The sequence below is a fragment of the Plodia interpunctella genome, chromosome 16 (genome assembly GCF_027563975.2).
Source record: "Plodia interpunctella isolate USDA-ARS_2022_Savannah chromosome 16, ilPloInte3.2, whole genome shotgun sequence".
NCBI lineage: Eukaryota > Metazoa > Arthropoda > Insecta > Lepidoptera > Pyralidae > Plodia > Plodia interpunctella.
This window is the reverse complement of record NC_071309.1, coordinates 6971475-6991225: the sequence shown is the minus strand read 5'-3', so window position 1 is coordinate 6991225 and position 19751 is coordinate 6971475. Positions and strand designations below refer to the sequence as shown.

Sequence of the window (19751 nt, the reverse complement as noted above, 5' to 3'; positions counted from 1 at the left end):
TTGATTGTAGACAAGGTTGTATAATACCGCACTCGAAAACCTTTATGATTGGTTTTATTTTGCCGATTTTCCCTACAAATTAAATATTTACACACACTGTAAATCACTTCGTCGTCATCACGTTTTATATCGTTAATACAATATTATTAAGATATTATATTGGAATCTGTAGCTTAATTTAAATCGAAAATTCAATACGATAGGCTTGAGCCTATGGCTGGATTCCATGAGAGCGGAGAAGAGATATTTTAATAGCCAATAGAATTACATAAATTCAAATCGAATTTCGCTAACGACATTCTATTGGATGTTAAAACACATCTCTCCTTTAGTGGAGACCGGCCGTGTAAGTCGCCTGACATTGGTTTTAGAGCTCCACGGCCGCCGTCACAGACTCTGTGCCACCATCAATGTTTTGTACTTCCTGTAGCCCCTGCTCCACTCCAAGATCATACTTTTACTGCGTAAATATTGGCGTTTTGTTTTTGTTTGCGCACGTGCACTAAACTTTGTTTAACACGTTTTGATAAATGGCCGGTTTGTAACCGCGGAATTAAAAAAATACAATTTTATTTTACTTGCATATCAGTATATTAACACTGAACGTATGGCTATACGTGTATACCGAAACACAGGATATCCAAAACAAGAATTACATGGTTATTGCAAAAAAGTACTGATAGTTTTATTGCTACATCTACAACAAATAGTAGATTCAGAGATAATAACGCCTTTGCGTAAATTGATTTTAGATTTTGATAATAGTACAAACAGATCGGCAATTTATCGCTAATGCTTTTTCATGTTAATTTTATGAAATTATCTTATTTCCCGAATTTCTCCTGCAATCGCAAATTTATAAACAATCATTTAAGGTAATCATTTAAAGTAACACCCACTCATTCACAATTCATTTCATTTTCACGCCACCGATGCCTCAATCTCTAAAACTATGTTTAACTTAAACCCTTAATTTATATTCAATTATGAATCTTTTGAAACATGCTATAGTACTATTATTATTGAATATGTACGTAAATATGTTTTTTTAAATATTTTCTAAATAATGTATCGTTATTATATGTTAACTTTTATCAGAGTGGTTCATAAAAGTTAAATATACGATTCATATAATTTTTGTATTTTTAGGTAATCGATCTAGTATTGGACGCGTCACCGCCAAACGCTACAAGTCAGCAACAGATTGAATATCAAACGGAAGTACTCACAACGCTGATGGAGAACCTCCTCAATGCAGAACTGTTCGGCTCCGAGCCCAACATCTCCAATGTTTGCTATCTTGCGGCCAGGCTGGTCGACAAACTCTGGCAGGGGCAGCTGTCTAGAGACCCGCACGAGGTAAAGAACTCTTTTAATATCATATTATAGGGTAGAATTGTAAGACTCTACCGTACTTTGCATTGGTTACAGTTAAAGATATTTTGATTACTCTGGTCACGCTATAACACAGATATAAAATTTCCACCCTGTAAATACATAATTAAATAAATACAGTTACACAACAGTTTAAAATTGCAAATATGTTTAGAACTTAAAATTGTGATATAGTCTCTTATCCTGGTATCTGTAACTGGTATCTGGTCGCCTTTATCAATAATGGCCCACGTATGTACGTAAGTAGTATTACTTCATTTATAATTTAAGGTGACTCAACAAAATTACATATAGCAGGAGTAATATTTGTCTTGAAAACATGGTTATTTTATTTGAATTTTTCCAGGTATTTGATTTCATAGTGAAACTGGTGATGCAAGCTAAAAAGAAGTCTTCAGTGATATCGCTAGAGGGACTGCACCATTGTCTGAACAGGACGATCTTATACTTGCTGTCTCGCTCTACCGATTCAATCGCCGACCAAATGTCGGTGCTTGAGGCGCTTCACAAACTCACCACCAATAGGTTTGTTAATACTCGTCATTGTTTTATCAAATTCAAAATTCAAATTGATTCTTTTTTTATTACTAGCTCCGCACGCGGCTCCCCGCTCCGATAGGAATTTTGTGACAGAAGGTATTCTATGTCCTATACCAGATTGTATTCTACCCATATACATCAAAATCAGTCCAATAGACTTTGTATGACTGAGTAATTTTTGCATGTATAATATTAGTAGGATCAATTCCAACTGGTGTTAGAAAAATTACTACATAAATCAGACCAAGCCATATATGTATGTATGTATCTATTGTTTGGACCTGCATTCTTCCTGTGCAATTTGATGGGGAAAAAATCTGAAGCTCTGCTCAGTAATTTTATTTTTTATTGACAGGTTACTGATATTCGGCGCTGGCAACCACGAACTGGAGTTCATCGGCTGCCTGATGTACTGCCTGATCCAGCTGAGCTGCAACATGAAGATCGCGCTAGACTCTCACATGAGAACCACGTGGCACGTCAATCCCAGCGGCGACCTTGAGTCTAGAGATGACAAGCTCACCACGCACCAAGGTCAGTTATGATAATCAAGGACGATATCGTTGGACTATCATAACTGACTCCCATCCCGCTCCCATTGCTGGGCAAAGTCCTAATATTTTAACATTTGGTACTAACGAGAGAAACGGCGCTAGTGTAAAGAAAGGTTAATTTCCAAGGAAAATTTGAACGTTTGTATCGAGCGAATGTGCGCAGGCTTTTTTTAAAGCTATGGTAAATGGACCTTACGCGACCAATAGTGTCAACTGGTGAACGGAAAACGGCGGTCATCATTGTGTTGTCTTTGTCTCTAATCAAAAGTGTTGAGCTTTGTATATTTATTATCTTGTTTACATTGATCAGGTCGCAACTTAATGGCGGGAGCAGCCCGTCGCGTTTGGGAAGAACTCTACGCTTGCAAGAAGCCTGCCATAGAAGAAGTGTTCAAGGCCACGCTGATCGCTCCCGGAGGCAATGCGCGTGCGCCGGATCTAGCTGCCGTCAGGGAACAGTTGCATGACGCCGCGCACAAACTGTGGATCAACTACATCGATACTGAGAGAAAGGTACGGAAGAAACATACTAATGTTATAATTGTAATAAATTGATTTTCATTAAACCTATTTTAGTGTGGTGATCTGGAGAGTAACATCATCTAATTATTGCCGCGGACATCAGGGCAAAGGTATTAGATGACAATGGAAGTAGGACCTCTAGGAGGCGCGGGTATCCCACCGCTGCCACCATCGATTAACTTATTTTTTTTAAACCATAGAGTTTATAATATTGCGATACGGTCCTTAACATTAAATCCGCCTTTTATGTTTTGCATTTATTTTATAATGTTAGTCGGTACAGGAATGATGTACTTATTCTGGTCCAGGCGGTGTACCGCGTGCCGTGGGAGCTTCACAACCAGATCCAGTCTAAGATCCAGAAAGTGACGGGCGGTCTGACGCGGCTGGCGTCCCGCACCAAGGTGAAGAAGGACGACCCCGCCAAGCTGAGGCCCGCGCCGCCGCGCGACCACGCCCTCGCCTACATGCAGGACCACGTGCAGCTTGTTAGGTTTGTTGTCCTTACAGGACATTCTAAAGCTGTTTCACGAGGTATCACGCTAAGGCATAGTGTGATACTTCCTAGAATGGCTTCAGATGAGAGTTCCAAAATCCAAAGTCAAACAAAAAATTACAAGTGGTTTGACGCCGCTGGCTTTAACACGAAAACAGGGCGTTGCGGACCCGGCTTTAGGTTTATTGTCCTTAGTGTGTGATACGTTATAAAATGGCTTTAGATGAGAGATAGTTTAAAAACCGAGGTCTAACTAAAAGTGACGGGCGGGATGACGCCGCTGGCATCCTGCTTCTAGGTGAAGAAGGGGGACTCCACCAAGCTGCTACAAGTGCAGAACCATATGCAGCTTGTTAGCTTTGTTGTCCGTCTCTCTTATTAGTATTCCTCATAGCTGAGGCGACCCTCAGTTATGTAATGCTCAGTAATGCCCATTATGTGAAATGTAACATAAAATTAAATTCTCGAGCAATGTTAATGGTGTAATTTGGCCCCTGCCAACATTGCCCAAGAATTCAATTTACAACATTGCCCCTTCTCCACACGCTGTCTCAAAAAATACATAGAAACATCAAATGCTCATGAATTCAATGCTTGTTTTGCAAAACTTTACCTTATAATAAACATGTTCGTATGACAGACAAGCGTGGAGCGGGCGCCTAGCGTTAAGCGCGTTAACAGCGTTACACACACAACGCGACGTGCAAGCGGAGTGGGCGGGCGCTTGGAGGGAACTGACCCGCGAGCGGGCGCTGTGGGGGCCCCCCACCCCCAACCCCCTGGACAAGTGGCTGCTGGACTCCACCGAGGGGCCATGTCGCATGAGGAAGATGCTCAGGAGGAATCATCTGTTCTATCTCCATTATCCTTACAGACCTGATTTGGAAAACCCTGATAATGTAAGTTGAACAGTAGAACTCTTGAGGATCGAATATGAGATAGAAATAGCTGGATTTGTAAATATATAGGGTGGGTTACTGTTTAGCCCTATAATGGGCTATTCTTTGTTTAGACTTAATACCAGCGAAGTCTCCGGCAATGGGAGGGCCCAAGATCCACAAAGACTTGTAATGTAAATTTAACTTACAAATGTCACGTACAATAAATTAAGGTTTTTTTGTCTCACTGCTTGTCAAAGGTCTCCTCCATATGCTTCTACTAGGATTATCAAACATTGATTTCAGAAACAACTAAAGTACAAAGTGGCCTAGAGTTTTGTCAAAGGTCTCCTCCATATGCTTCTACTAGGATTATCAAACATTGATTTCAGAAACAACTAAAGTACAAAGTGGCCTAGAGTTTTGTCAAAGGTCTCCTCCATATGCTTCTACTAGGATTATCAAACATTGATTTCAGAAACAACTAAAGTACAAAGTGGCCTAGAGTTTTGTCAAAGGTCTCCTCCATATGCTTCTACTAGGGTTATAAAACATTGATTTCAGAAACAACTAAAGTACAAAGTGGCCCAGAGTTTAGACAGCAAGGAATACTACAGAGTGTATCAACAATGGCGCTCGGCCGGGAACAACTTGGGCGAGGCTGATTTTATGGACGCCGCAGACTTGCAAACCTATGAAGAAGAAATTACTAAGTAAGCATTTTTTTATTATATAAATTACACTATTTAGAGGTAAGTAAGATAAACTAGCTTTTGCCCGCGACTTCGTTCACCAACCTTATATCCTTCTCTATACTCCTAACTATATGTATACGAAATTATAATAATTTAGAGACAAACGTCTCTAAAAGGTATTGAAAAAAATCGAAAACGCAGTATGCTGTCTTGTTTTTCTCATTTATTTTTTCTTTCAGCAACAGAGATGCATCATTAGAAGTGACCAATGAGGATGGATCCCCATCTGATTTAGTCAGTAGCGGTGTGGTCAGTCGAGGTACCAACCAAGCATCAGGTGAAGGTAATGTTTGATACCATGTTACAGTTAAATTCATTTAATTTGTCAAATGTAATAACTTGCGCTACTCTCAAACCAAACTTTTTTTTGGAAAAGATTTTATTAATGCTTTTTTATTAGTTTTAATATTTAAATTATTATTTATTTTTGTTTAGCTAATGAGGACGGTCCAGATTTAGAGGACGAGGATGAACAACCACCGCCTCCGCCGGATAACCAAACTCTTTTACGATTGCTTGAACACCACGAAAAGGTAGGAATACACATAAGTCCAGTTTTAAGCTCCTTTCTACTATAACATAATCTGACACCAGTAGTGGACGGTATCATCCCCTTTCATTTCTTTTAATGTTGTCAACTGCTAAAATCCTTAGATGGCTAAAACGTCATACATATTTTAGATATCCCACATGTTTCGTTGTGCAAGAATACAAGGGCTCGACACGACTGAAGGTCTACTTCTATTTGGGCGCGAACATTGCTACGTCATCGATGGCTTCACGCTATTGAAGAATAGGGAAATCAGAGATTTGGACAGCTGCCCTGATGATTACGAGCCCATACTACCTAGCCAGGGTATCCAGAGGAGTAACCAAAGACAATGCTCCAAATTTCTCTATGAAGACATACGGTAAGCATATGTTTCGAATAGTTGCCATGTTGTGAAGTTTCTCGTGGTCATCATTATTTATGTATTTTCATTTAACATAAATATTCCTTAAAGACCCGGGAAAAATATATTTTATGAGTTCAACGTCTACACTTCAGTGACCGATATCATATGTATATATTTTTATTATCTGTAGTGTACCAATTAAATAATCACGAAAAGTTTATGAAAAATCAATATAAGTATGTGTTTTTGTGTTTTCTACAGGGAGGTACACAAGCGGAGATATCTTCTCCAACCAATAGCATTGGAAGTATTTTCAAGTGATGGCAGAAATTATTTACTGGCCTTCCCTAGAAAAGTGAGAAATAAGGTTGGTATTCACAAAATAATATAACGCTACATTATGTTACACGCTTGCGCACTGTGCCGTGCACACATATGTACAAATACCACACATGTAAAAACTTTACAGGGGATGTCATAGATTTACGCTTTTTATATAAAATCACGATAGTTTTCATAAAAAAACATTCCTGTTTATCGGTTATCATCCATTTAGTTTATTAACCATGTAAGTCTGATAAATAAAATAAAAATCTTTTATTTCAGACTACACTCCATAATTGTTAGTATACAAAAGAACTTATATACGATGTTAGTAGTGTTTCAATGAATTTAAAAATAAAACTATTTCCTGTAGCGGTAACAATCCGTGGCACTTGGTATATTGACATGAGTGTGTTATCCCACTGCCTCAGAATGCCACCCACACGTTGGAAGGGATAAGCCTAGTTATGGCCTCTCCATTTCACCAGTAGTTAATGACTTTAACACATCTTTCTGGACTCAGCTTTTAAGCTAGAATTCTGGGTGACCAACCTAAACTGCTTTAAATACAGATAAATGAATATATCGTCACTTGTGTTTTGGTTCATCAGGTGTACAGCAGATTCACGACGCTAGCGACGGGCATGGCGGATAGCGCAGCGGGTTCAGTGGCGGGACAGAAGCGAGGCGTGGCCGTGGAGCAACCCGGCGGCTTGCTGGCCACGCTCATCGGGGACACGTCTGTCACGCAGCGCTGGCTGGTCAGTAGCGCTCCCACTACCACTGTACTGAAGTGCCCTGTGTCTGTCGTTGCATTGCGCTAGAGACGGGCATGGCGGACTTTAATACATTTATTTATTTGGGTAGTATGAAATTATAACGATAGACTTACTTCTAAGAATGTTTACTGGAGGTACATAAACCAAAGGTATTTCTGCCGCAAAATAACAGTGCCAGTGTTGTATGTTCTGGTTGCAATAATCTCTATAGCAAAGTCTGTAACTCATCCGTAACTCTTATCGGGCGGCTGTTGTCCATGGACTGCGGTGTTCATTTACTACTAGGCACGCTATACTGTGACTGACTTGCCAACCTTAAATTTCAGCGGGGCGAAATTTCAAATTTCCAATACCTGATGCACCTGAACACTCTGGCGGGGAGGTCTTACAACGACCTGATGCAGTACCCGGTGTTTCCGTGGATCCTGGCGGACTACGACTCCCTGGAGCTGGACCTCACGGACCCTAACACCTTCCGAGACCTCACGAAGCCCATGGGTGCTCAGAGCGCGCATAGGCTAGAGCAGTTCAGGAAAAGATATAAGGTACTCAATATACTATTACAGTTTGCTTTTTCTTACATGTCTTCACAGTACTTCATTATCATCATCATTGACAGTCTTCTTTTTCTAACTGCTGGGAATAGGCCAGTAATCACAATACTTAAAAAATTTAATAAAAGTAAATGAATAAAAGTATACATGCCTATACATTCTAAAAACATCTATTAAGCACGAAAGTAATTTTAACCTAAAAAGTCAATTTTAATTTATATTGTTGTAAAATCATAAAAATACATGGTAATATTGTTAACATAATAAGACTTGTAAGAAAATGTTAACGTTAGATTGTGCCAAACGTTTCAATTAAATTGCGACAACAATCAGGCCTAATGTTAATCTTCATTGGACAGGAATGGGACGACCCGCACGGAGAAACCCCGCCGTACCACTATGGCACGCACTATTCCTCTGCGATGATCGTGTGCTCATACCTAGTGAGGATGGAGCCTTTCACACAGCACTTCCTGAGGCTTCAGGGCGGCCATTTTGATTTAGCTGACAGGTAAATTATATGGAATTTGAGTTTGTACTCTGTTGTTGTAGTAATTATTTTGCTATTAAAGCCTTGCACTCCTCAGTTGTTTCCAATAATTCCGGCCGCTTTTTGACATTGGATTTATTTCGAAGTACATGTTTATCAACATTGTTATTTCGGATACTTGCACTAAAAGAGAAGTAAATAAATGAAGGCGCTGTGTCCTCGTGGCTAGCAACATTGGGTAGAAAATACATTTTTAACAAACTACATTTTTTGCCATTGTAGTACTATGTTGCCATATCTAATCATATTCAATTTTCTATTCTTTATAGACATACCAACCAATAAAAGTTCTTATATCACGATGTGTGCCGTTGATTTATATGAACGTATCTCTTAGTTAAGTAATCCATTGTTTCAGAATGTTCCACTCCGTGAAAGAAGCGTGGAATTCAGCATCGCAGCATAACATGGCTGACGTCAAAGAGTTGATACCGGAGTTTTTTTATCTACCTGAATTTCTAGTCAATTCAAATAATTTCGATTTAGGTGAGTAAATATGTGAATCAAGTCAGGTTGACACTTTACATTTTAATTCCTTTTTATACTAATGAATATAATAGACACGAATAATAAAATAAACTTATGATGTGTAGTTTAGTTTCCACCAAAGGGCTAATGCCAAAAGATAGCCCCAAAGTAAGTTTGAGTATTGTGTTATGTAATATTAACTGATGATATACATACATATTTAGATAAACTTCCAAAATCCCATGTTCATTAATAGATAAACTTCATAATAAATCACAATATTACTAGGTCGAATAGGTCGGTCACGTTTCATAAACGTACTGTTGATATGAGCACTGCTTTACACCTTGACAGGCAGCAAACAATCGGGCGTGGCATTGGGCGACGTAGTGCTACCACCGTGGGCTAAGGGTGACCCGCGCGAGTTCATCAGAGTCCACCGCGCGGCGCTCGAGTCCGACTTCGTGTCACAACGCCTGCACCACTGGATAGACCTGGTGTTCGGGCACAAGCAGCAGGGGCCGGCGTGTGTGGACGCCTGCAATGTGTTCCACCATCTGTTCTACGAGGGCAACGTCGATATCTACAAGTGCGTTGCTAAATTATTGCTCTACTTTCTAGTAAACCCCTCCCGGAAATACCCACACTCACACTATCGCGCTTAAGTACCCCGCTAGGGGCGCTAGTGTGGAGGATGCGCCACTAGCACTCACCAGTTAGCGAATAAACATTCAGGAAACGATTTTAATTTTAGTGCAAACATTTTTATTTTATGGTCTAGCCTTATTAGTTTTCTTTATAAAAGGATTCACATTTATATTTTCCTCGACTATGTCTCAGTTATATTCTGAAGTGTTTTTCACTATAACAACGACTTCCAGCATCGACGACCCGCTAAAGAAGAACGCGACGATAGGATTCATAAACAATTTCGGTCAGATACCGAAGCAGTTGTTCAAGAAAGCGCACCCCAGCAAGAAGATGTCGCAGCGGAGCTCCACCATCCTAGATCCGAACAACATCATCCCGTCGCAGGGCATCACGCCGCCGGAGAAGTTGTTCTTCCATAACCTGGACAACTTGAGGCCTTCGCTGCAGCCTGTTAAAGGTAAATAAAACAGCTGATAAGTTCATTAAATGTTGGTTGATTCGTTGTTTTCAAGTTTTGATTTTTTATTTTCCAAAGTGTTACCTTTCATCATCATATCGAGTGTGTTATTGCTAACACTGGTGTCAGATTTTATTCAAGTCTCCTAAAGGCATCTGACATGACTTTTACGACTACTTACCGCCATCTAGTGGCAGGTAGTAGCATACACACTAGGTTTCATCACGATTTTTGCAGGATTCCTCATGATGTTTTCCTTCACCGGAAGCAAGTGGTGGTCTATGAAAACTACTATATATGAATCAGATTGGTATGCAAATCACACACTCACTCGCACGAGTAGGATACGAACCTGATACCTTTCGATCCACAGGCGGGCGTCTTAACTATTACACCACCACCGCTTCGAATATAATAAGAGTGTTACCATTGAAACTTGCTTTCTATTAAAATTGTAATAATATAACTATTTCATAGGCTTCGCGTATTTTTATTTTGGAAATAACTAAGTAGTTGATAATGTTCGTAAAATGTATTATATTTTCTTATGTCTCATTTTTATTTGTAACATTAAAACATTAGTAGGCTTATATAAAATTTTGGATGAACATTAAATTTCCTAACTAACAGCGCTGACTACTTCAATATGTTTACATGAACTAATAAACTGTATCTTTGCAGAGGTGAAAGGCCCAGTGGGACAGATACTTTACACAGACAAGGCTATATTGGCCGTGGAGCAGAACAAAGTGCTAATGCCGCCGACGTACAACAAATACGTGGCGTGGGGCTTCGCAGACCACTCTCTGCGGATCGGCAATTATGACAATGATAAGGCTGTGTTCGTGTGCGAGACAGTCGCGCAGGCGTGCGGAGAGATTGTTACGTGCGTGTGTCCCTCGGCGAAGACCATAGTCACTGCGGGAACTAGCACCGTGAGTATTGCCATAGTAAATATTTATGTGTCTCCATAAACAATGTTTCTTATAGACTAATGTAACAAGTAACATAAAGTACTGATTTTAAAATTGTATGTCAATGTTAACTGTAGGTACTTATATATTTTACTACTGACTCGGCTTCGCTTCAGCTTCGCGGTCTAATACGTTATTTTATCTGTATAAAACTTCGTTAATAAATCTTCTAAACAACAGTGAAAACTGCATCAGAATCCGTTACGAGCGATTTATTTAAAGCTTATTGCACTCAACAATATATATTCATATTCATTTATTTGCCACCTAAGTGTACAATGATGGTTTTAAAATGATTACATTAGTTACATGCATATCTGTTACCTATTATAGTTCCTTGTGGTCGCACATCGAACTTTTGGCCTTTTTTATTTTCGGCTTATGCAGTTCTTCAGGACTGTAATTTGCATACGCTCTTCATCATCATTCCCACTGCCATATGTCAGGTGGTGACAGTATGGCAATACTGGGCGCGTCGGCGGCGTCTAGCGGTGAAAGTCTGTCTGTACGGGCACGAAGAAGCAGTGACATGTCTGGCCGCCAGCTCCGCGTACAACCTGGTGGTGAGCGGCAGCCGCGACGGCCAGTGCATAGTGTGGGACGTGGAGCGGGGCTCCTTCGTGCGCCAGCTCGTGCCGCCCGGGGCGCCCGCGTCCGCGCCCGCCCCGCCCGTCTCTGCACTCGCCATACACGACCTTACGGTAAATGCTATTTCACATTTTACTGGTTTCAATCTATGAAATGTATTGACAATGATAGCTACAATGTAAATAATATGCAATTTATCTTTTACGTTAAAACAAATGGAATGATTTAAACTTAAATTTTATTTTTGCTGTTACGATGTTTCGTGACAGTAAATAGCGTGACATCATAACACAATAAACAAACTCGTAAACTCTCAGCCCACACATTATTAGGCTCTATGGTAAAATAATTATAATGCATTTCTTTAGATATTCACAAGTTTTCCATGTCTTTTTATTGAAATATATATGAATCGTGTGCGATCGCAGGGCGACATAGCGACCTGCCGCGGGAGCTGGCTGTACCTGTGGTCGATCAACGGGTCGCTGCTGGGCGGCGTGGACACGGGCGGCGGCCGCGACCGCTCGCAGCAGGCGCTGTGCGCCGCCTTCAGCCAGGTGCGCGAGTGGGACCCGCTCAACGTCGTCCTCACCGGCTCCAGCGACGGCGTCGTCCGGGTGAGCTGCACGAACCACAACACTTACTAAATAACGGCTCATTTAATGCAAAAATTGTAGCGGAATCTGAAATTTTGAACGCAAAGTCATTAACGTTTTACCAAAATTCATTGTAAACTCACCCCTATTACCGCGACATAATGATCCATGCAAGTTAACTTGACTACGCGGTTTTATCTTCCTACCATCTCATCCCATTCATGATATAATTTCGTCCAAGGCTCCAAAGGTACTTCTGTCTGACTTGAGAGTCAGAATACTACAGTGGTTGTCAGAGTAGCAAGTTTTGAATATAATACATACTGATTAATCTATATTTGTATAGATATAAATATTTTCTAATGTAATATCGTAGGAGCAAGCGTCGTAGTAGAAAGGGACAGAGTCTTTGCCCAGTACTGTGACATAAAATAATGTAATATCATTGCTAACGCATTGCATATTTTTAGATGTGGTCAATAGACTACGTGGCGGAGACAGCTGAGGAACAAGAAGAGAGTATAGAAGCGACCAGCACTGAGATCCCGTCAACTTCCGTTGACGTCGACAAGGACAACCTCAAGCTGTCGGTGCAGGACAGCGAGGACGCGAAGTCTGAGAATGATCCCAAGGTAAAGAACATCCTAACTAATATACTATAATGCTAAAGGAAGTTTGTTTGTTTGTTTATTTATTTATTTATTCATTTGTTTGTTCCACACCACTTCACGCTCTATCTAATCAACCAAGCTTCTTGAAATTTTGCATACATGTTGTTTGAAGTATGGAGAAGTACATAAGGTACCTTTCATCCCGGAAAATTAACGCGGGCGAAGCTGCGGACAAAAGCTATTAATCTATATCTTTACTAATTTTATAACCGGGATTTCCATCTGGATCGGGGATCTGACATAAATTACTAGATAAATCTGGATAAAGGTATTTGTCAGTAAGCCCTATCCAATACTTAAGGAACACAATTTTTATCGCTGTTGCCTACTGGCTATCAGACATTTTATCAACTATTTAAAATGTATCCCAAGGAGTTCGAGCCCAAGGAGGACGATGAAGAGCCGGACAGAGAGGCCACGATCAAGCGAGTAGAGGAACTAGTCAAACAAATGAGCCTATCTCAGGAAGTTGAAGGTAAATTTTGTATTTCAATATACAAATCTTTTGAATTTGTTGTCATTGAAAATATCAATGTTTTTGACCTATTATGAATTAGTTTTGGATATTGCTGTGCGAGAGCAGAGATGGGTTTATGGGGGGATGGGATGGGTCCAGTAATGTCTCAGTTTCTTCCCAAAATGGGTTTGCGCCCGACTGTTGGATAACTGAGGACTTTTATAATCAAAAGATTAAAAAAAAAAAACATTGAATCCAAACAAAATCAAATCCATTGTGGTTAATGAAACGAGGCGTCTTAGATACTTACAGTGCATTTTTTAAAACCTTACAATATTTACCAATACAGGTAACATTACCAAGTCAGCGTCCGAAAGTTCCTTATCAGACGGGTGCGAAACTACCAGTGCCAAGGAGTCAGCGCGGCGACACGAGGAGAAAGACGTTTGTAGCGACGAGGAGCAAACCTATGAGGCTTCGGTCGAGAAAACTGTTGATATCGACTCGAATGAGGAAACCAAGGGCTACGACAATGAGAAGGACCTTGAAGGCGATAAAGAGATCGTCAGAAATAAGCTGCAAAAGCAGGAGAATGTTGTGCTTAGGAGAAAATCTAAAGGAAATCCGTTGTTCAGAAAAAGTAAGGAAGTATTTATTTCAATGTCATTCCATAGACATTTTTAAAAGCATGTTTGCCTGTTATGTCATCGTAAAATATCATTCATAAATTTTACACGTTTAAAGTTTCTTGTTTCCTCAAATTTGGCTATTGTCGTGCGACACGAATTCTGGCATTCTAATAGCTAAATGTAGCTATTTTCATAAATATTGTTCGGTGTTATATAACTTTCTAAATAGATAAATTGTTATCTTATTATAATTTTATTATTAATCCATTAAACATACATAATAAACTAAATTAAGCTAAACGTGGTCTTTGAGTTTCGTAACTCGTGGCTCCATCTTCCTTGAGAAAAACGTTTAAGTATATACATGTACGTATATTGTACAACAGGTGGCGGCAGCATAGGCGAATCGAGCGAGTGTGGGTCAACGGAAGCCGTGTGCGGGTCCCAGGAGAGCTCGGAGGGGCTCCGCCCCAGCAAGTCCGACACCAGCCTCAGCGACTCCTTCGTGCTGGTCTGCCGTCCCGACACACAGCACCCTCTCACGTCTGCCCCGGGTAAATACTAACAGGGGGGTTTCGATTAGAAGTGAGACCACAGCGGTAGCGAACTGATCACATTGCGGTGTGGTTGTCGTTGCGTCACAATGGAGCAAAGTCTGAATAGCAAAGTCGCCCCACGCACACACCTGTATTGATTTTAATTTATGTACTTATTTATTCTTACTATAAATAACAGCTTGTTTTTGAAGGTGCTATTTCGAGCTAGTACCGCTGCTCTAGAACGATTTTATTTCATAGCATGTTCTCGTGTAAAAGCATCTTGGCAATTGATTTTTCCTTCCTTATTCCTGACATTTAGACAAACACAAAGATTATTTAATTGCAAAAATATGTCCTAGGTGGCGCAGTGGTAAAGTGCTTGCCTCTGAACCGAGTGGTCCCGGGTTCGATCCCCGGTCGGGTCATGATGGAAAATGATCTTTTTCTGATTGGCCCGGGTCTTGGATGTTTATCTATATATGTAGTGGTTATAAAATATAGTATCGTTGAATTAGTATCCCATAACACAAGTCTCGAACTTACTTTGGGGCTAACTCAATCTGTGTGATTTGTCCCAATGTGTTAACAATGTGGTGTTAGAGAAAGTGAAGTTGTGATGCAGAGCCGAACGTGAACGTGAGATGGAAGCGGCGGCTCGTGCTGCGCGGCAAGCTGACGATGCACACGGCGTTCGAGCGGCGCGACAACGCCAGCCCCGCCGCCGTCACCGCGCTCGCCGCCGCCCGCTCCGCGCGCGGGCTGGCTGTGGGCGACGCCAGGGGCCGGGTATGTCCACCGCTCACTGCCAGGCGTTTGGCCATGACCCACCGCGCGGGTCCATTGCGGATTAACGGGTTTTCATGACTGCAAATACAATCGGCACCGACGGCTTTGCGTGCCTTCAAAGGGTGTCCACAGTTTCACAGAATCAGTCTTCATCGAAAGCACGTTTCGTCGAAAAATTTTTTTGATTTCTCAAAATCCATATAAGCTTGAATTAAAAAAATCGGTAAATTCAATTCTGAACCACACTCCACAGATTTATATAGCTATTAAATTAACTCTAAATTAGTGGTCCCACTTTCATTCAGAAATTTGATCTCCACGACACCGTTTTCTCATCTAAAGACAATATAATCCTATCATCACTTTAGGATCACTAATACCACATTTTTGACGCAGATATTCCGGTGGTCAGCGCCAGACATGTCGAGTACTTCGGGCGCGAAGGGCGGCCCGGCCGACCACTGGATACGAGACGACACCGCACCGTACTGCACTCAATGTCAGGTAAGTACATAGGTATTCCTTATTTGCAGATATTTTGAATGGTCTATATTATCGATATTGGAATTCAACGGTCATTTATATATTTTTATTTTTTCTCGAATTATTATTAACCACTTTCAAACGACTGATTGCAGATCATTGAAATTCAAAGCAATTCAATTGAAATTATTCAATTGAAACGAATTTTGATCTGCTGACTGTCGTTGAATCGATTTGTGTTCGCTCCAATAATATCTTACTATTTGTTATACTAGTGTTGTTCAGTAAGTCGGCAAATAAAACATTAAAAAGTGTTATTATATTTTGTATCATGCTGCGCACATTTAGACAAATATCCATTCCTTATCATCGTATATCTAGTGTATGTAGAATGTACAAAGACATTCTTAGCTAACTTAATGGCAATTTTTTTTACCCTAATCAGAAAAATTTCTAATAATCTTGTTATCTTGGTTTTTGTAAAGTCCAGGGACTTTGGGGCGTCTCGGCTCCAATGTAGAGAGATTGGATTTTGCTATGTAACATTTATTTTTCTTCCTTATACCCAAGAACGTTCACATAACAAAATCAGCATTTAAATTTTTCATTCGTGTTTATCGTATTTAAATTGTTTTTTCTTTTTCTTTACTTAAGTATGTATAGCAGCGACTGTAACTATATTTGCACACCATTCTATGGTTGCATGTTGAGTCTAACTGTTTTTATATTTTAAGTATATATTTACGTGTCTTTGCAAATAAAATAATTTTTATCTTCAAAAAAAATGTCGGCTATCAAAACGCAATGTCGTAGGTGCGTTTCACGGCGCTGGAGCGTCGCCACCACTGCCGCGAGTGCGGCGCGGTGTTCTGCGGCCGCTGCTCGCGGTACTCGGCGCCCGTGCGGCGGCTGCGCGCGCTCAGACCCGTGCGCGTCTGCCAGCGCTGCCACGACAACATACACAACACGTAGGCACTACACTACACACGACTAACTTAATGTGTGTCAGTGTTTATGCGACTACTTGCCATTGGTTGGCGGTAGATAGTCGTAAAATCATGGCATGTGCCTTTAGGCGACTTGAATAGTCTGACACCAGTGTTAGCAACAACACACTACACAGACAGACTGTACTTTCTTGTCGAGTGTGTTATTGCTAACAGTTACTATCCGGGTTTAGTGACACAAAATGAGTCATGGTCTCCAACGCAAGACGTCACGCCACCGTCTCCGATCCGTCAGGTGTCACCAGCTTGTAGCTCGCGTAAGTCCATCTCCTTTTCGTGTCGCTCTAATTATTATGTGTTGCTATTGCTAACATTGGTGTCACTACTGTACTGACCACGCTCGAACACCTGAACTGTACCACTCACCATGTTGGAACCACTCATCTATGTAAACTTGGTTTTTTCTTACAAGTCTTAGGGCCTGTTTCACCTCTTTCTGATAAAATAATATATTGTAATCTGAGAGATAAAACTGTTAGACAAATCTATCGATTGGCCAGATAGACCTATTATGAAAGACAATTTTATGAACAACCACTGAAACAGGCCCTTAGTTATGTAAATAGCAATATACATTAAAATATACTTTAGGAACTTTCGTAAATAAATGTTTTATTCTAGAATGTGTAATTTAACTAATATTTCATTTATTCAACAATAAGAACTGAGTAGATTGTTTACATGTTTAGAACTCGTGAGAAAAAACTGATCTTACAAGGGTACAGGTTCCCTGAAAAAATAATTATACTTTTTCTATGAGTGTCATAAACTCTTTTATTTATTGGTAAAAACTTCTAGCCTGAACTGTAATCGTTACAATGCAACTGCGATAACTAAATCGTATTATTTACATATTTTTATATCTTTTCTGTACCAATTTTTCTTCATTGGAAATTTGTACCGGTACGGGAAGTATATCTTAAAGACAATTTGACACAAACTATGATCTCACTAATGATCTATGTGGGGGTGATTAACCCATGCCTTTGTACAGGACAAGCCAAAATTTATCGAGTGGCTTAAAAATGAAATTGATTACTATTGTATTAAATATTTATCTGGGATTAATTAATCGATGTTTGTAATGATGTAGTAATAACATAAATAAGATTCTTTATCACCTTTTGCGATCAATATAAAGCCAAATCCTCCACTATCAAGCGCTGAATAAAAGGCTAACTGGCTTTGCCAAAGCATTATGTATTATATAAAATTAATCATGTTGTTTTCGATATATTTATTTGATTTTATTAATTTTAATACTTCGCTTTTTTATTTTACTAACAAATTAATATATAAATCGAATTTCTTTATTTACATTTTTTAAATATTATCATTAACATGACATGGAAATATTTTGATATGTCTATGTACGTAATTACTATTTAAGCATAAAATATAATCAGTATTAATTAATAAGTATATTGTTGATTAATCAATAAATCAGTGTGGTAGGTATCTATTACAGATCTCAGTTAGATTGAGTTTGTATTTTTAATTTGGAAATGTTTCAAGTCGAAGAAATTGTATTTTCAAAGTTAATTTAAAATTTCCTTAGTTTGTGATATTTAATTTAAGTGATATTAATATATATTTTTAATTATTGTCTAAAGTGATTAGACTGTATGTAATGCTAACGTAATATGTTGTTAAAATTAAATTATTTTCTAATTTACTAGTCATATATATTTATTATTTAATTATTTTGGGAAAAAAATCGTAGCACTCGATTTAATTGTAAAACAAAAAATCCTAATACTAAACAATAATTAAATGCATTTGTAGATAACATTCCTAGTCACAATCTTTGTACCTTCAAATTAAAAGATGTAAAGATGTATTATTTTACCCTGTACATATAGAATTATATTCCGTGTTTATATGACTTACCTCTCTCAAATCAGTGAATCTGATGAGACATGTTTAGACACGAGTAAAATATGTACAGGGTATGTGTAATGAACTTATGTATACCTAGTTACTTTGTTGAATTTATATATATATTTCCCCGCTTATTTACACTACAAAAGTTCAAATTAATAGTCTCCTAATAAATAGTGTCCGTTGTAAAGTCAGCCATAAATAGTTTTCTATATTTGTAATTCTAGAACTGCTTTACAAATGCTTGAATTTCTATGATGGAATTATAAAGAAAAAATATGTAATATTAAGACCCTTCTAGGTACGAATTGGTCACGGTAGATATAATGATTTAAACTCTGCGTGAGTGAGGCGAGTAAAAGTAATTCACACATTTCCTCGTTTTCTGAATTGTACTGGAAGTAAATTTGTGAATACCTATTATCCAATGAAAGAATACATCGTGGGATAGTCGATGAGTCCGCTGGTGTGAGAAATGGTGAAGACAATGGCAAACCAGGAATAATAATGGAGTATTATTCCTAAGAAAGTTTTTTAGATTCAGATTCACCTATAGATACATACATTCCCAATATTTACAATTTCGGATATGTTTTCCAGATGTTTACTGTTTATTTTCTATTGCTGTAGCTATATGGTTTATACATCACCAGCCTCACTCACGCTGAGAATAGACTTTAAACATAAGTGGATGTTTCTTAGTCACCCGATCTGTATGTATAGGAAAATAATTTACAGACAATATATACGTTGTTTAGGTAGTACGTAGGCACCGAAGTTTATGCCGTTGACTAATGTATTCATGTCTAAATGAATAAAACAATGCAGCAAGACGCAAATGTATTTTTATTCAACCGACGAAAACTTATCTACCTTTTGTATTACTTTTTGGATTTGTGCAGTGTTGTAGTTATCGAGGATTAATTAATGTGAATTTAATAATTAATTACTAAGAAGTTGGATGTACTCTTCTATTAATTTACGAAAAATTTGTTAATCCTTACATATTAAATGTAAATCCTTTGCCGTGTTTTATCCGCTCGGCGATAAACTCAAAAACTACTGCACGGATTAATAGTGTGATTCCTGAGGAAGGTTTAGATGTATTACTAACTACGTCCCGGTGCTTAGCTACCGTGGGAATCTCGGGATAAAAATAACTGTTTTGCCAGGTTATGTTCTGTCCGTGTACCAAATTTCAATAACAATCCGTCCAGTACATTTTGCGTGAAAGAGTAACAAACAAACATACATACATTACATCCTCACAATTATTCGCATTTATAATATTAGTAGGATTATGTTTTTACCCGGGCGAAGC

General features: G+C 39.0%; 1 protein-coding gene across 4 annotated transcripts in view; it reads left to right on the top strand.

The window, feature by feature from the left end:
• bchs (blue cheese) overlaps window positions 1–19263 on the top strand; it is a 34463-nt gene extending 15200 nt beyond the window's left edge. For 2 of the 4 annotated variants that reach the window (XM_053756424.2, XM_053756423.2), the window contains 28 exons: window positions 372–464; window positions 1150–1359; window positions 1742–1920; window positions 2291–2469; window positions 2800–3002; window positions 3320–3504; window positions 4148–4406; window positions 4950–5098; window positions 5320–5423; window positions 5576–5673; window positions 5822–6051; window positions 6298–6403; window positions 6972–7121; window positions 7466–7684; window positions 8053–8204; window positions 8602–8729; window positions 9066–9300; window positions 9593–9819; window positions 10501–10754; window positions 11240–11494; window positions 11810–11998; window positions 12448–12609; window positions 13021–13123; window positions 13455–13745; window positions 14121–14288; window positions 14896–15059; window positions 15456–15563; window positions 16356–19263. In XM_053756424.2, coding sequence (XP_053612399.1) covers window positions 372–464; window positions 1150–1359; window positions 1742–1920; window positions 2291–2469; window positions 2800–3002; window positions 3320–3504; window positions 4148–4406; window positions 4950–5098; window positions 5320–5423; window positions 5576–5673; window positions 5822–6051; window positions 6298–6403; window positions 6972–7121; window positions 7466–7684; window positions 8053–8204; window positions 8602–8729; window positions 9066–9300; window positions 9593–9819; window positions 10501–10754; window positions 11240–11494; window positions 11810–11998; window positions 12448–12609; window positions 13021–13123; window positions 13455–13745; window positions 14121–14288; window positions 14896–15059; window positions 15456–15563; window positions 16356–16514 — 4959 coding nt within the window. In that variant the 3' untranslated portion in view covers window positions 16515–19263. The remainder of the gene's footprint in view (window positions 1–371; window positions 465–1149; window positions 1360–1741; window positions 1921–2290; window positions 2470–2799; window positions 3003–3319; window positions 3505–4147; window positions 4407–4949; window positions 5099–5319; window positions 5424–5575; window positions 5674–5821; window positions 6052–6297; window positions 6404–6971; window positions 7122–7465; window positions 7685–8052; window positions 8205–8601; window positions 8730–9065; window positions 9301–9592; window positions 9820–10500; window positions 10755–11239; window positions 11495–11809; window positions 11999–12447; window positions 12610–13020; window positions 13124–13454; window positions 13746–14120; window positions 14289–14895; window positions 15060–15455; window positions 15564–16355) is intronic. The other 2 variants (XM_053756427.2, XM_053756426.2) reach the window with 1 other exon arrangement.
• The last annotated feature ends 488 nt before the right edge of the window (window positions 19264–19751 follow it).